Source organism: Typha latifolia, chromosome 4 (assembly GCF_019914945.1).
Source record: "Typha latifolia isolate L0001 chromosome 4, TyphaL0001v2, whole genome shotgun sequence".
NCBI lineage: Eukaryota > Viridiplantae > Streptophyta > Magnoliopsida > Poales > Typhaceae > Typha > Typha latifolia.
In genome coordinates, this window is record NC_133089.1 from 6,990,171 (window position 1) to 7,008,766 (window position 18,596).

The 18,596-nt window shown below is 37.9% G+C and overlaps 1 protein-coding gene across 3 annotated transcripts in view; it reads right to left on the minus strand.

Moving 5' to 3' along the window:
- Positions 1-1,098: 1,098 nt before the first annotated feature.
- LOC140786609 (uncharacterized) overlaps positions 1,099-18,596 on the minus strand; it is a 35,724-nt gene continuing 18,226 nt past the window's right edge. For all 3 annotated transcript variants that reach the window (XM_073135175.1, XM_073135174.1, XM_073135176.1), the window contains 3 exons: positions 4,377-4,550; positions 2,876-2,998; positions 1,099-1,498 (listed from right to left, as the gene is read on the minus strand). In XM_073135175.1, coding sequence (XP_072991276.1) covers positions 1,337-1,498; positions 2,876-2,998; positions 4,377-4,550 — 459 coding nt within the window. In that variant the 3' untranslated portion in view covers positions 1,099-1,336. The remainder of the gene's footprint in view (positions 1,499-2,875; positions 2,999-4,376; positions 4,551-18,596) is intronic.

Sequence of the window (18,596 nt, forward strand, 5' to 3'; positions counted from 1 at the left end):
TATTTAGATTTGATTTTTTCTCTATAAATTAAACCCTAAATTCTCTCTCTTCTTTACCCTAACCTCCTTTCCTTTTTTCTTCTTCTTCTCCTTCGTCTTCGTCTTCTTCTTTCTTGTCGTCGGAGTCACAACATGGGTATAAACCTATTGAGACAAATGATATCATTATTTTTGAGAAAGATGTTAATATGTTGAAACTGAGTAAGGTTACAAGTTATGACTCTCTATTATTATTATTGTAGTTATTTTAAGAGAATGCTTATTGAAAATTATCATTTATATTGTTGAACTTGGGTTCTATTTAATATCATAAAATTTTAGAATTATTTAGTTTTTAAGTAGATTCCGCTCAATGAGTTATAGTTGTTGGCTCATGGATTTCTTTTTCTCTCTTCTATTATTTGAGTAATGGCCAGCATGGCAACTGAGCGAGATGCACTAGAACTCTACCTCCACTTAAGACATACATGTTTACCTTTCTATTCTTTTAGTCTTATGTTTTAAATTAATTATTAATTTTAATTTTGTTTAGAGACACAGTAATTATGACATTGCTTTATTTTCATTGTAATTAATTTAAATCAAATAAAATTCTTTTATTTATTCTTATCATTGTACACTTAGAAAATATTAATAAGACTTCGTGTATTTTAGGCATATTGAGATGTATAACCGATCATTATTCTAATTTTGAATCGTGACATTAGCTCCTCGTCCTTGAACTCATAAATAATTTACTTTAATTCCTCTAAGTTTGATGACTTCCTTTAAGACTGAATCATTTATATAAAAGTATAGAACATCTTTACTTCTATACCAGGAGAGTCTGCCAAAAAAATCCAAATTTGAACAGTTGCCTAAACAACACTTATTTCGTCTGAACACCACTTAAATTTCTAGTGATCGCACTTCTGATTTCTTCTTATCTTTCATAAGTTATATGTTTTGACCATACACGTGAATCTACTTTCTACAACTTAAATGGATATAAGTTTGTCCAGAAATTAGCAATTATAAAAATATTACTCTTACAACACCAAAGCTATTTCTCAAAAAAAAGAAAAAGATTTACAACAGATTTAATAGCGGTGGACTTGATTTTACCAAAGATGATGAAAACGTTTTTTTTTTTCTTCAGATAAAACCATTTGCTGTACACAACAGTCTCATTAAAAGAAAGTAGGAATCATACACCTATTACAGGAAGTTACAAAATTATGAACATTCCTGCTCTAATGCTGGAGATGCCACATAAAATAACTTTAAATGAAGCAGAAAAAAAAGGGGAAGAGAAGATCATGACTCAAACAAAACAGCCAAATACAAAAAATATCCCCTACCCTCTGCAGGTGTGATAGATTTCAGCGCGCATCAAGTCGATTGGCCCATGATCAACAGTGTAACGCTCAGGACCAAGATAGACACCCGTCCTCTCAAGAAGAGCCAACCCTTCTTCCCTACCGTATCTTGAAGAGTAAAGTTTCAAGTACTCAATGTCCTGCACCATCAAAATAACCTAAGTAGCAGAAGGAAACTTACGATACAACTTATGCAGGTATCACCCTGTCAGACAATAAATTGTGCAATCTCACACAGTTTAAATAAATTCAATGTGAAGACGACACAGAGAGAATGAACGGGTTAAATTTTTAAGTTGATTTACATAAAAGACTGATTCATGCTTCAACTCATCAGCATAGCGATTGAAATTGATTTGAATCCAAGCCCGAAAACAGGTTTAGAGAAACTAAAAAGAACATCTATAGGCAAAAGGTACACAAGATCTCGCCTATGATGGTGAATGAAAGTTGCCTTACTCTAATTACTATTAAAGCTATTTCTATGATAAAAAGCTGTTTCTATAATCAGATCATATGCCATCAGGGCGTAAGGACTAATTGTTGCACGGAGTGAGGCCTTCGTGACGTCTCATTAGGAATCAATGCACAGAATGACAATTATTACTTTCAGGAAATTTCAACCAAATGTTTACCGCAGAAAGAATTTCTCTGGAACTCCATACTATAAGGGCATGGAAACTTGCCATGTTGACTTGAAAAGTAGGGGCCTGATAGTTCAGCGAGAGGTTTTAAAGGTAATCAGGATAGACATTCTAAGATATAATAGTGAAAAAGAAAACTGACTGATTAGACATGGTATGAAATCCAAGGAGATTGGCAGGTTTGTGAAGAACCAAAACTGAATAAGCAGAGCGAAAAGCAATAAGATCTTTATCCAATCAATTAAGAATATGGTTGGCTAAACCAGGTCGTCATTTAAGGCATATCTGGTCCAAAAGGTGTGCAGAGCCAAAAGCAATAAGATCTTTATTCAATCAATTAAGAATATGGTTGGCTGAACCAGGTTGTCATTTATGGCATATCTGGTACAAAAGGTTAACAGATAGACTAGACACAAATATCCCTCATACTTTCCTTGTTCATGAACCAAAAAGGTCCTCAAGGATCCACACAAGAAGAAAATGCAACAAATTTAGTACAAAAAGCCCTCCAAAAATGGCTATAAAAGAATTGCGCAGATTCCTTTTTCCACAGGCAAAGGCAGCAGACTCTACTTGTAAAGAATTCAATAGACTGGATAAGTCTATTTTAACTACCATGCCCTCTATACATGATATGACTCGAGACCTAACATAAAACAGTCTCTCAGAAAAGGCATAGTGCTCATTTCTAATAGTTACAGTCTGCTACAAGTGAAGATAATTCATCGTTGATTGATTTAACATTCCTTTGTCATTAAGACATGCTTATACTCCACAGTAATATAAAAAAATGTAGACCTAACAATCAATCAAGCAATCAATCAAATAACTACAAAAAGATATACGTAAACGCTTCTATCTTGGTCATATTACCTGCATGCCACTGAGAATGCGTTCTAGCCGGGCTGAAGCAACTGGGTCATGTGAGGAAGAAAAAACTTCACCAGGATAGAAGAGAACTCCATCACCCGGGGGAAGACCACGTCGGAATCTTATCTGCATTATAAGTTTTATAACAATCATGTCAGAATATCTAAATGTCCGTTTGTTCTGCTAATGGCTAATACTACAGGGTGGAAAATATGGAAGGGTTCTCCAGTGGAGTTCATATCACAAAACTTGAGGAAGAAATGGTTGGAAGACTAATTAAAGAATACCATGTAATTGTCTGTCACCGTGGATAGCACCAGGTGACAGATCACACTGCCTGTACATACTTGTCATAACAACTGATTGCTATTTTGTTTCAATGCATCTCATTGTAAGGAGATATTTGGATATTATGTTGTGGCTCTCATGGTAAAGAATAAATATTAAATTTAGGTTCTTCAATTAAGGCCAAAGATATCTTTGATGCTGACATTCTCTCATATCTGAGGCTCCTTGCTTTTGAAGATGATGTTGATTGTTAAACATGTAAATTAGGGTAAGAAGAAGTCAAGAACTATACATCATGAGAATTCTGAATCGATAATACTAGAATAGAGGTACGTGTAGCTTTATAAAAATAAAATTACTATGCATCAAAAAGCTTTTTCCAAGAATAACATCTTTGAAGAAAAATTACAAATTTCACAAAGTCTAAAGGGAGAAAAAATAATATCTACTATAAACGTATAATGACAAAAATAAATATAGAAGCCATTGAGTTTTCTGACCTCATCCTGTCCGAGAATAGCCAAGTACTTATCATTTTATCTGAAATTAACACATACCTTTTCAGATGAACAATAGTCATAAACTTTTAAGATTCAGATAAAATAGTCAACTAAAGAGTCAACCTCTGATATGCAGTAGAGGTTAAATTCCTCAACTCCTTGTGAGAAAGAGAGATTGTCAATACTAATTAAGGAACCACATCTTAAAATTGCCTCTAACTTCCGAGATACATATAGAAATTTTGTAAAGTTTCCTTTTTCACATGCATTAAATGATCCAAATATAAGATGGCAACTAATAAAGTATAAGATTTTAGTGATCTATAGTATATGAAATGTTCCAAATAAGGTGACTAAGTCACATTTATAAAGATCAACCATGTAACATGGCTCGTATGCATTTGGATATCATCTATTTATCTTAATTTGTATTTCTTTACCAAATTACTGTCAATTTAGATGGCTGTCTTAAAGATTAAGAATCATAAAGCTTCTGCTAGTCCTTCCATTTTCAAGACTCCTATATTCTCAATCAGTTTATCCAGTAAGGAGAGTGACGAGACAGTGAGGAACAAAGGAGAAATGAGTTGGCAACCTATGGGAAACAAATAATAAATTAATTGAAATGGGAGGGGCAAACCCTAAAAATTGGAGATATACTAACAATACATTTGGCAAGGAAAATATATGAAGAAAGAAGATTTGGTGCCAGATACCTCAGCACTAGGAACCATAGACTTCTCGTAACAGTTGGCCCCCCAGTAAAGAAAGCCTGTGCCACCTTCCTTCCAGACTCTCCACATTACCGCACGGTGTTGTGTACCACGCATTCCAAGGTGCCAATTTGGGTGGGGATCAGAAGGCCCCATGCAAACATAAGTCCACCATTCCTATATTGGAGAAAATGGTTTTAACAAAACAAAGATCAAAACAAGCATTTAATTCTTAGATACACAAGTAAAAATACTGTGGGAAAATCTATTGCTAAAAAAACAGCTTTCACCAATAAAAGAGATTGAAGGAAACTAGAACATAACAGGTAGGAATAAACTTTACAATATTACTTACATTACGAAGAGAGCATGCACTAGATCAATGTTATTTCAAAATCACAATGCATAATTCAAGAATACTTCCCAATATTTATGTTCTAAGAAATGGCAATCCAATATATAAATTAATTTACAAGGGATGATTCTCAAGGCAACTAGAACATTTATTTTCAAATTTCAGCCATTAATCATGGAACAAAAGAAGATAAGTGCATAACTTTCTCTATATCATAAATTTGATCGAGCATTTGGCGTGTTATTCTTGTAAATAAGTGCAGACACCTATGTTAGTGAATAAAATGTGTGTATCAGAAGAATTTAAACCAGCACAGTAAAACCAGGAGGAGAATCATGGATGTTCATGCCTCTCCTATGTCCGAGGGGAAAAATGTGCATCGGAGAATCTTAACTAGTAAAACTAGCAGGTGGATCATGGACGTTCATGGCTCATCCATGTTCAAGGGAAAAAATGTGTATCTTAGTTTGGTTTTTAACTTTGTATAAAATATTACATGTCAAAGTAGATTTTTACTGACCAGAGAACATTATTAAAAAATTAAAGCAACAAATCATGTAATAACTAGCGCTTGCACCACTATTTATCTTCTCCCCTTACTCCGCCATGATACGATTCGGACTTCATCAATGTTGTCTCGAGCATGGATTCACTTTAGGAGTGTATTTGTTTCTTGTTTTAATGTTTAATTTCTAAGAAAATAAGTTTTTTCTAAGTCGCGTTCGAACACGGGTGGAGTGAGTTCGAACGTGGTTGTGAACGGGTTGTAAGAGTGTGCATTGTGTGTTCGAACGCCCCGTTCGAACGCACTGTGAACACTTGCATCGCGTTCGTAAATCCAAAGAAGTGAGAAACAGGCGCATTCGATCGCACGTTCGAACGCCTGCATCGCATTCGCAAATCCAAAGAAGAGCGAACCCGGTGCGTTCGAACGCGGTCAACGAAATTGTATTGTTTATGGTTAATTTTGAGTTGTTTGGTTAGCCTCTAAAAGGGATGTGGATGGCAACTAAAAGATTATTATTGAAGAATTGAGTTTTGCCTTGCCTCCTTTGTCTTCTTCGCTCTCGTTCTCTCAATCCCCGGCGACGCCGCTTCTAACCTCCCTCGACCGGCCAATCACCCTAGACCCTTAGGGCGGCCCTCTCCTCCCCCTTCTTCCAATCTATTCAACACTTGCCCTAACCCTTCCATCAACTATAACCCTTCCACCACCATCTTTCACCGGTACCACCCCATTAACGCCAGTCCTCCACCAACCAACCATCATCTAGGATCTCGTGCCTCCATCCACGGATCATGATCAAACTCCCTGACGTTCGTCCACTAATCGAACGATATCTTGAGATTTCCACATCCGATTCGCCTGAAACTTGATTTGTTGGAAAGCTCTTTTCTGGGGCTACAACATATCCAAATTTCACATCGATCCGACGGCAGCATCTTTCAGGATCTTATTTCAAAGTTTCGTACCAGATCCAGTCCAAATTAGAGAATTGGAAGAGATCGAACCTTAGTATAAGGGGAGATCGTATCAAACTTGGTATCAGAGCTACCGTTTCTCGAACAAGCGCTTCCTATGACGACCACCAGAGCCATGGCTACACGGCGAGAAGATGAAGAAGAGATTCTCCCATTAGAGGAGGGGGAAACGGTTGTGGGGACTTCCACCAGCGGAACCACCCGAGCTAATCGGAATACGGAAGAACCTAGTGTTCAAGCCGTGTTGGGGTCTCTATCCGAACAAATGGCCATCAACAACCAGATAATGATGGAGATGATGCGGGAATTACGGGAGACAAGGGAAGCCATGGCGAACAGGAACACACCATCGACCCCACGACACGAGTCCACACCCATGAACCCACCACCACCGGTTCAGCCTTTGCATCCACAAGAGCCGCTGCTGCCACCACCCTATGGGCAGAGACAAGCAAGGATGGGTACACCAGATCCAGTTGCAGGTGAACCCATCCGACGAGCGAACCACTATGGAGACCACCTTGGAGATCAAGATCCGTGGGCGGGTCAATACGAAGGAACCACGGCGAGTTAATCAAAACCGAAGGAGGGATCATCAACCCTTCATGGTGCATCCTCCTATGGTTAGACAAGGACTTGGACATGATCCGGAACGAGACAATGGCATCCGTGGACAAATCGCGCGTCTCGAATTTTCCAAGTTCAAAGGTGGCGATCCAATCAATTGGTTGTATAGGGCGGAGCAATTCTTCGCATACCAAGGTACGGCGGAAGAATACAAGGTGACGCTTGCGAGCTTCCATCTTGAGGATGCGGCGCTTCATTGGTTTCGAGCAGCCAATGCCAATGAGGCTATCGATACTTGGGCTGAATTTTGTGTTGATATCACACGACGATTTGGAGCGTCGGGGTATAAAGACTTTGATGCTCTCCTCTCAAAGACGGTGCAAAAGATTACGGTTGGGGCATACCAAAAAGAATTCGAGATGATAGGTAGCCGATGTCATCCACTAGGGGCGGATCAGCAACTTCGCAGCACCTTCATCTCCGGGCTGCGGGGAGACATACAAGCCGATGTGAAGGCTTTAAGGCCTAGACTTTAAAGGAAGCCTTCGAAGATGCGGTGCTTATGGAAGACAAACACAGGGCCATGAAGTTACATATGAAACAGAGTTGAACGAGCCAAGGAAGCCGCAATCAAGCTCAACCAACCATAGCGGCAGGAAATATCACCAGAGTACCAAGAATTGTTGCTGCAGTGGTACCTCCTCGAGTACCCTTGAAGCCATCCCAAGATGTGAAGTACGCACCTAGAGGTCCGGGACGAGCACTCACACCTGCTCAAGTGGAGGAACGAAGAGCCAAAGGCCTATGCTTCCGTTGTAATGAGAAGTTTGTACCCGGGCATCGCTGCGCTAAACCGATGGGATCGGTGATGCTAATCGACGAATTGGAGGAGGCTACGGATGAGTTTGCAGCCAAAAATGAAGGTGTGGCTAGACATCAAGGAGAAGAAGCTGAGGAGCAACCCGTGGAGGACATGATAGCCAAAATCTCCCTCCACGCCTATTCGAGGACAGCTGCGCCAAAGACCTTGCGGGTGAACGGTATAGTCAAGAAAACCACGGTGAGAATCTTGATTGACACCGGGTCCACCCACAACTTCATTGACAAGAGGCTCCTTAGGAAGATTGGGCTCGAGTCGGAACCCACAGAAGGATTTGACGTGACGATTGGAGATGGCACCACATTGATTTTATTTGTGGAGGTGTGGAATTGAAGGTGCAAGGCCAAACTTTCACATTGGACCTTTATCCGTTGGCCTTGCGAGGTGCCGACATTGTTTTGGGGACTCAATGGCTTCAAAGCTTGGGGCCAGTAACATTTGATTTCTCAAACCTCACACTGACATTTCAGAGAAATGGACGAAGGGTGCTGCTGGATGAAAATCAACCGCGGCAAGGGCCGACATTGCCACCACTTGTGGGCTTTCCTTGTGCAGGGGACCGAGCTCTACTACTGCAAATGGCTGTTGCTGAACCAGAACATCCACCATCAAGGAAAATAGCCGCTGACATACAAGAGCTGCTGCAGGAGTTCTAGGATCTCTTTGAGGAACCCCGAGGACTGCCGCCAACCCGTCGGCACGACCATCGTATCCAGATCATTCCAGGGGCAGAACCGGCAAATGTCCGGCCCTATCGGTACCCGCATGTCCAGAAGGAAGAGATTAGTAGATTGGTGGTGGAAATGCTCGAGCAAGGGATTATTCAACCGAGTAGAAGTGCCTACTCGTCGCCGGTGCTGCTGGTTCGGAAGAAAGACGGGAGTTGGCAGTTTTGCGTCGACTACCGAGCCTTTAATGCCATTACCGTCAAGGATCGGTATCCAATACTAGTGATCGAGGAGTTGCTGGATGAACTCACAGGGTCGACTTACTTCAGCAAACTTGACATAAGAGTGGGGTACCATCAAATCCGCATCGACCCGGAAGATGTGCACAAAACGGCGTTCCGAACTCACGATGGCCACTATGAGTTCCGAGTCATGCCGTTTGGGCTCACCAATGCACCGGCCACCTTCCAAGGGCTGATGAATAATCTTTTCCGCCCACTCTTGCGTTGGTCGTGCTCGTCTTCTTTGACGATATTCTAGTGTATAGCAGGAATTAGAGCAAGCACTTGCGGCATGTGCGAGAGATATTAAATATCTTGCAACAAAACCAGTTAAAAGACAAGATGAGCAAGTATCTTTGGGGAGAGCCACGAGTGGAGTACTTGGGGCACATAATCTCAGCAAGAGTGGAAGCCGATTCAAGCAAGATCAAGAATATGGTGTACTGGCCGATTCCTACTAATCAGCAGGAATTGAGGGGATTCCTTGGGTTGATGGGGTACTACCGGCGATTCGTTGCCAACTACGGCAAAATTGCTGCCCGCTGACCTCCTTACTCAGAAAAGGAGGGTTTCAATGGACGGGCAAGGTGACGAAGGCCTTCGAAGCCTTGAAGACAGCTATGTCTATCGCTCCAGTTCTAGCACTACTGAATTTCAGCAAGCCCTTTGTGGTGGAATACGACGCTTCAGGTGAGGGCATTGGAGCAATTTTGATGCAAGAGGGTAGACACGTGGCATATATGAGCAAGGCATTGTCAAACCAATCGCGACAACTATCCACCTACAAGCGCGAAATGCTAGCGATTATCCACGCCGTCACCAAATGGCGACCATGCTTGATTGGCCAACGGTTTACTATCCGCACTGACCAGCGTAGCTTACCCTACTTCATGGAGCAATGTGTGCACACCCCAGCCCAACAATGGTGGGTCACGAAACTCCTTGGGTATGATTACAAATTAGTCTACAAAAAGGGGATCGAGAATCGAGCGACCGATGCCCTTTCGCGCCAACTGGACACAAGTGAGCTTGCCTCTTTTTCAGCACCAACATTTTCTCTATTTTCAGATATGTGGGGAACCAATGCAAAAGATCATACCATGGAGGAGTTGGAGTCAGAGATCAAAGATCGCTTCCCAAATTTCAAACCTTGAGGACAAGGTTGCGGAAGCGTGGTGGATTGATACGATTCGGATCTCACCGATGTTGTCTCGAGTATGGATTCACTTTAGGAGTGTCTTTGTTTCTTATTTTAATGTTTAATTTCCAAGAAAATAAGTTTTCTGTAAATCGCGTTCGAATGCGAGTGGAATGAGTTCGAACGCGGTTGTGAACGTAGTTGTGAACGCGGTTGTGAACGGGTTGTGAGAGTGTGCATTGTGCGTTCGAACGCCCCGTTCGAACGCACTGTGAACGCCTGCATTGTGTTCGCAAATCCAGAGAAGTGGGAAACAGGCGTGTTCGATCGCGCGTTCGAACGCCTGCATCGCGTTCGCAAATCCAGAGAAGAGTGAACCCGGTGCATTTGAACGCGGTCGGCGAAATTATATTGTTTATGGTCAATTTTGAGTTGTTTGATTAGCCTCTAAAAGGGATGTGGATGGCAACCAAAAGATTATTATTGAAGAATTGAGTTTTGCCTTGCCTCCTTCGTCTTCTTCGCTCTCGTTCTCTCAATCCCCGGCGACGCCGCTTCTAACCTCCCTCAACCGGCCAATCACCCTAGACCCTTAGGAGCGGCCCTCTCCTCCCCCTTCTTCCAATCTATCCAACACTTATCCTAACCCTTCCATCAACCATAACCCTTCCACCACCATCTTTCACCGGTACCACCCCATTAACGCCGGTCGTCCACCAACCAACCATCATCTAGTATCTCATGCCTCCATCCACGGATCCTGATCAAACCCCCTGAAGTTCGTCCACTAATCGGACGATATCTTGAGATCCCCACATCCGATTCGTCTGAAACTTGATTTGTTGGAAAGCTCTTTTCTGGGGCTACAACATATTCAAATTTCAAATCGATCCGACGGCGGCATCTTTCGGGATCTTATTTCAAAGTTCCGTACCAGATCCAGTCCAGATCAGAGAATTGGAAGAGATCGAACCTTAGCCTAAGGGGAGATCGTATCACACCAACCCCCATTGAAGCCGTTACAGAAATCACACCATGTGTGCTTCCACTGTAGAGGTGAAAACGGGTCGATTTAACTCCAACGAAACCTATTACCCAATTCAACCCAGATCAGATTTAGGTAAAAAAAATCTACTCGACTCAGATACAAGTAAGTCTTTTGCAAATAACCCCGTAATATACCCTTACACTTAACAATTAATCCTCTTCATCCTTCTTTACTGCCGGCGCTCTCGATTTTAGCTCAAATTGCAAGATTGTCGTTAGTTGCAAGGGGAGATTTAACAAGTATGGTAGCTGAGCCTAGGATGAGAATAGTGGAAATCAAGTAGATTTCTTCTATGAGCAGCCTGGTTGTTCCTATGGCGATGTTGACAAGCTCCAATGGTTGGACGGTTGCAATTGTTTGATGGTGGCCACTTTATTCCCAAGAACTGACAACTGAATTTGAATTTGAATTTGTTTCCAAGATGGGTGACACCTTCTCTGATTGTGTAGTCTTGAATTTGAAAAAAGTCAAGTACCTATCCCAACCGATGAATCATTTCTCTAGCACACTACCCTTGCTTCCCTCTTTCCTCTCGATTTAATCTCACAGCAAGAACACCCTTGGATCATTATTGAAGTAAACATTAACCATCTAATATGGGGCAGCAGTTCTACTTTTAGGACTCCTAATGTTACTGCATAGTATGAAAATATTAGACTAATAGATACAGATCTTTAGAAAAAAAATGGGTTGTACACATACTGCTATCAAGACAGTTCTCAAAAAAATTAAAAATATAAAGAAGCATATTAGTAGAGCAATCTCTAAATTTTTCTACAACCATATTTCTTTCAATGTAGCTAATAATTCTTATTATCACATTACGGTGGATGTTATACAATCAGTAGGATCTAGTATTCCTCCCAGTTCAAATGATAATGCTCTACTAAATATCTTAAGTCAGAGGTAGATGAGCTTCACACTTGCATTGAGACATTTAAATGGTATTATAATAAATTTGGTTGTACACTGCTATGTAATGAGTAACTACATAAAATAAAAGAAATATAATTGATTTCTTAATATCCTCGGGCATAGGAATAATATTTCTAAAGTCTGTGGATGTTATTGCTCATTTTGAAAGCGCTGATTATATTTGTCAGTTGATGAATATGATGGTAGACGAAATAAGTAAAAAAAAGAGTAGTTACTAACAATTGAGCAAATTATAAGATTACTAGAGAATTACTTACGCTAAAGAGACACTTATATTAGACATCATATGATGTGCATTGAATTAACCTCATGTTAGAAGATATTGCCAAAGAACCTAAAATTGACATAGTCATACATGAAGGTCAAATTGACAAATTTTGTATATAATCATGGTTGAATTCTTAATTTACTTAAATAGATAATTAGTATTAGGGAGATCATCTGACCAGGCCTCGTTATATTTGTCACTTAGTTTTTAGCATTAAAGAGTATCATGCGTTACAAGAATAATATGATGTGAATGTTTATATCACAGGAATGATCTACAAAAATTAAGAATATGAAATCTAAATAACAAAGTTTGGATAAAACTTTGAAAAACATGATTCTTAGAAATGCATTTTAGGATAGTATTACGATTATCACTATAGTATTTGAGCATCTTATTAAGGTATTACGACTTTTACATGATAATTTCTTAATCCAAGATTTCGATTCTGTACGAATATCAATAATTATACTGAAGACTTGTTAGGAGTTAGGAAGGTAATCAGCAAACTAGAGCGCAACATTCATAAATAAATTCTTTGCAATGAAAAAGTGAGTTATAGTTCAATTAAATAATTTTAATATTTTTTGTTTCAAATTTTAACTTTCAACATAATCAGTTTCTTATAAAATGTATCCAATAATATATTTTCAAATGGAGATATATAAATTAAAAACTAAGTAATCTAATACTGCTAAAATTGTTGCAGCTATTTCTCATAATAGTCCAGCTAAATAGTGGTCTATTTATGGATGGAATGAGGCACCAAATTTGACACCAATAGTAAAGATATTAAATCAAACTGTATCTTCATCATAGTGTGAAATAAATTAGACTACCCTCACTTTAATCATAACCAAAACATGCAACTGATTGACAACAAAAAGATTGGAGAAACTAGTTTTCTATCATTATAATATGAGATTGATAGAGAAAAATTTAAGAATGAAGGCAAAAATAATCAGCTAATTGATTTAAATTAAGTTTTTTTATGAAGAGAACCTCTTAACTCCATGGATCAAAGAAGTGGATCACAAATTATTAGATAATAGATATTACCTATTGTTAGATAAGGTATTAGGGGAGACCACAATAAGGGCAGAATCTTACTGATCCTGATGATACACCTAGTGGTGAGATGTCCCTTTTACATTTACTGAGGGAAGTTGTAACAATTACCTTCCTAACTGCACGATCTCTACGAGTCCAAAATCCAAAAACAAAACTGAATTCCAACTCACATAGAGAAAGTTAAGATTACCGCGGATCTTCAAAGTTAAGAGTGAACTAGAGATCCAATAGTTGGATGGTACAATACGTTTGGGATTGAGATAGATTCAAGATGGAAAAAGAATCTATTGGACTGTATCGTGGAAAGAGGAGGTCGAAGAGGCGTGGTGGTGAACGACCTAGGGTTATGGCACGGTGGTGGAGATGGCAATAGTGGAAATCGATGAAATCGGTTGCGAAGAGATAGAGAAGAAGTAGGGTCATTCCTTTAAGTCAAGGGATATGGCTAGACGAAGAGGAAGGCAGCAATGAAGATCCTAGATGGTGGCTAGAGTTCCAAAGCTTGGAGGTAGTTGAACATGGAGGAAGGAGACGAGCTTGCAAATTAATTTTAATAATCCAAGATGATTATCCAAGTGCACACCACATCTATTTATAGTTGGTTCCTTGACTTGACTAGACTTGGCAATAAGATCGAACATGCTCAAATCTTATTGCCTAACATAAGAAAAAACACTTAATTAAAACTCCTAAACTAGGGTTCCTCGCAATTGAGTATTCGAGGTCGTTCGAATGCCTAATTTATTTTCTGGCTGTCTAGTAAATGCGTTCGAGCAGCCTTGAGAGCGTACGAATGCCTAATTAATCTTCTAATCTCGTTTGAATGGCCTTGAGGGCGTTCGAACGCCCCATCCTAAGATTTGCTCCTTTGACTGACTAGAACTTTTATTTTTTCTGCAAACTATTAGCCAACTGTTACAGAAGTCAATGAGGTATAGGAATTGAATACAGAGAACCTGAGGATGTATATACGTATCAGCAATGTAGTCATTAGAATGTTACTCCCTATAATTATGGTACATCGAGTATTTATTATTTGGAATCATCACGAGATCCATTTGTTGGCTATTATCTTCAGTATCCTCAGACATAAAATCCATATGGTGAATATTATCTTTTTTAGGTACAACAAGATCCATATGATATAACTAATATAATACAATCACTTTTTGCAGCACTGAACCCTAGACATCAAAATTTATAAAATTATGGTGATTATGTTGATAAAGACCAAAGGAATTTACGAGAACCAACATCGGTATTCATCAAAGTTTTAACTTTTGAGTAAGTTAATATATTTTTTAAAGTTTTTAGGCTTTTTATGAAGAGTATTCTATTTCCTTATTTTCTTGTCATTTTTTCTAAATTTCTAGAAATTGTTTTGTATTTTTAAATAATATTTAAAATTTTATGTAATTAAAAAATAGTTTGATCTGATATAAGCGGCCGATATGTATCATTTTTCTAGAACCAATTCAGATTCAGATTCCGAGTTTTAGAACCTTGAAATTACGATTCTCTCTGTCTAATGGTATTCTCTATGTAATTACATTCTTCGTGCAATGTTATACTCCATGAAATGTTATTCTTTGTGAATCTAGCAGAACATTTGTAATGCGTAGGTAGGACTTTTGAAATAGTTCCAGGCTAGATCGAAAATATCTATAGTAACTCGAGTCTACCTTAAAGTCTAGAGAACAAATCTATTCCTAATCATATAGTGATCCATTTAGGTGATTCTAGAGAATTTAGGGAACAATCCCATACTAGCTAAAAATTTTTCGTAAAGTGACTCTAATATCTACCAACGGTTAGGAAAAAAGTGGGTGCGAGTACATCCTGATAATCCTAACAGTATCAGCTATAAGGAAAAGACCTAAGCACCATTTACAGTTAAAGTGGATCCACGAATATAGACTCAAAATGAGAAATATGATATTTATTTGAGATGAGAAATCTTGCATAATGAGACTTGAGTATATCATCAGTTTGTTACTCAAATTATTATTACTTAGTGCTTTATTATACATTGTTGAGTATTGGATTTTAAAAACATGCTTTACAGATTATAGTTTTTAGATTGCTTTTGGATGGATTCACCCATTGAGCTAAAGTTATTAGCTCATAAAACTCTCTTATCAAATTTTCGATGTTGATTTGCATGGTGAATGAATATGATGCACCAGGATCCAATTTACCTCGACTTGGATTTGATTTCCTTTTAGTCCCATTAATTGTTTTTAGTATTATATTGAAAGTCGTTGGTGTTGTCAAAATTTGAACCTCTTTTATTACCTTAAAAGTTTTTATCTAATTGAGTTGTATTAATTTATATTGAGTTCTTCTATATAGTGGATTTTTGAAAGTCAATATTAAAACCTTCACTAATCTAAATTCTATTGGAGTATACAACCAATCATGATTCTAATTTCAAATGTTAATCAACATGGTGAATGGATATGATGTACCAGGACCTTTTTATCTCCACCTAGGATTTGGTTTCCCTCTAGCCACATTATTTGTTTTTAGTATTATTTTGAAAGTTATTAGTTGTCTAACTTTGAACCTCTTTATTACCTAAGGAGTTTTTATCTAATTGAGTTAATTTATATTGAGATCTTTTATATTATGGATTTTGGAAAAACATTAAGACTTTCGTGTATCTCGAGTACATGGGTGGTCATTATTCTAATTTCAGCTTGTGACATATCAAAGAAAACAAATGCATAATTTTCTCTATGACAAAATAGTTTGAGCATTTTCTCTGAGATTCACAAAAATCTAAACCAAAAGTAAAAACAAGGTTCGAAAAATCAGGATCGGGATCGGAATCGGCCTTCCGAGAAAATGATACGTATCTGCCGGATCGGTTGCCCGGATCGGATCAGATTTTTTTTAATTACAAAAAATTCTAAATATTTTTTTAAAATGCAGAAAAAATTTAAAAAATTTAGAAAATATGACAAAAAAATAAAAAAATAATAATTATTCACATATGAGCCCTAAAAATTAAACAAAACTACTAATTTACTCAAAAGTCAAAACTTCGATTAATGCCAAGCTGGCTCTCGTAAATCCCTGTGGTCGTCTTCATCATAATCACAATAAGTTTGTAAATAATGGTATCTAGGACCTGGTGCTTCAAAGAGTGATTACATGATATTATTCATATCAAATGGATCTTGTTGTCTCTGAGGTGAATAATAATCAATATGTGGATCTTCATACTAAGAATACTAAGGAGGATGCTGAGGATACTGAGGATACTGAGGATAATAATCAGCATATGGATCATGTGATAGTTCGAAACAATAAATATTTGATGAACCATAGTCATAGGAAGCAACATCCTGATAACGACGTCGCTGATATGTATGTATATTCTGATAACGACGTCGTTGATGAACCATAGTCATAGGAGTTCGCCAGAGCTAGATTTGTATCGTCGGAGTTCGTCGGAGTTTTCGTTGAAACTAGATCTCTCCATTAGAATTTAGATAGAGTGAGAGTTTGAAGAAAATGATAAAGGAGTGAAAGAGAGAAAGAGAGAGAGTGATGCATGACAACGTCTTGATTGTAGAGTTGAGAAGAAAAAGTAGGGAGAAATAATCAAACTCGTGGAATCCACCAATCGGGGTGTCGGAATCCACCGACGTTAGAATCCACCAACAAACAATCAATAGGCAAAAGCTCTCAAAATATTTATTCACCTATAAAAGATGATTACAAGTATTTATATAGCCAAATAAAGTAAAAGATAAAAGACGAAAATAGCCCTAAAATGTGACTAGTCACAACCCTCGTTAAGCCAAAGGGCCATGGGTGCAGCCATTTTGTGCTTACGAGAATAAACGTGACAAAAAGTGGTGTCCCTACCAGAGAGAGAGTGTGTGTGAAAAAAAAATAAGATAAAAGTCAAAAAAAGATAAAGTTGCCTGGCTTGGCTTGGGGACATCAATAATTGATGTCCCCGGGTCGGATCCGGGTTAGATCCACCCGATTTAACTAAAACAGGCTGATCCCGATCCGGATCGGTATCGGGATTGGCCGATCCGACGAACCTTAAGTAAAAAAACACAAATTGTTGAATTATGGACATGTCCATGCCTCTTCCATGTTCAAGGGAAAAAGTGTATGTATCTTGATTTGGTGTTTATAAAATATTGCATGTCAAGGACAAATTTTACAGGGAAACTAGACCTTCATAATGTTAATGACAAATATAGGTAGACTTACATAATTTCAATTTTCACTTTTTGAAAGATAAAAAGATTAATAAATACATTCTAAAAGTTACATGTGCATATATTCAAGTTTTTGACCAAACTAGCCCTTTTTCAAAATTTATTTACCCAAATAGACCACACCTCAAACTTAATGGCAAAATGGGTCTGTCTCTATAGCCCTACGTAAAATACTGATAAGTTCAGCATTTTACTTTTAGATGGAAATGTGAAAAAGTTCGTTTTATAAAATGCTAAATTATTCAGCATCTTATATTTTAGAAAACACTAAATAGTTCAACGTTTTATCAAACAAACAAAAATGAAAATTTTAAAATTTGAAGGAATTGTCTTATTTTGGAATTCTAAGCGCATTCAACTGCGGGGAGTGGCTATGAGATTCAAACTCATAGATCTTTTTAATATCTTTAAAATGACATATTTTATGACTAAAATAGATAACCGAGTACAAAGTTACGACACTATAAACTTTTCTTTTATATTTTTATATATATCTTTCACATTTGAGGTCCGATTAAGTTTTGAACAAATTATTACATTCATTTTTCTTGCATATTCATAATGACATATCATATGTTCAGAGTTTTATGTGTATCCTCTTTTCCTAGTAAAGCATTGAATTTTTCAACAATTTTTCTTTCAATAAAAACGCTGATCACATCAGCATTATGAATAAAATGCTTAACAGTTTACCATTTTACTTTAGGCTATAGTGAAATAGACTCCCATTGATATTAAGTTTAGGGTGTCATCTATTTCCATAAATAAAGTTTAAAAGATGGCTACTTTGGTCAAAAACTCTATTATCCCATTTATTCTCACACACATAACAGTCTCCTTACTTGGTTCAAATCTCTCCAAGTGGAATAAGTGGAAATCAAGCAATAACGAAACCCAGAGAGTATACAGATTGGGAGGGGATTCTGGGAAGGGAATATGGGACATTTATATGAAAGAGGTATGCTTGTTTTATGTCTGCCTTTGCTGCACTAGAATCTTACCTTCAGGAGTTCAGCCAGTGCAAATTCGGTGCTGAGGTTTGAAATTTTGAATCAAGTCTCAACTATTTAACACAGCTTCTTATTTCAAGATAAGCTAATTCAGGAAGTCTCTTACTCATGCATATGTGAATATCAATACACTAAAGAGATGCACGTCATACTGATCTTCTCCATGGTATAGGAGCATCTAAATGGATCAAATCAGTCAAAAAATTTAGATAGATGTCCTCAGAATCTCAGATATCACCACAAATCACGATCAAAGTTGCATCTCATTTTTGTAG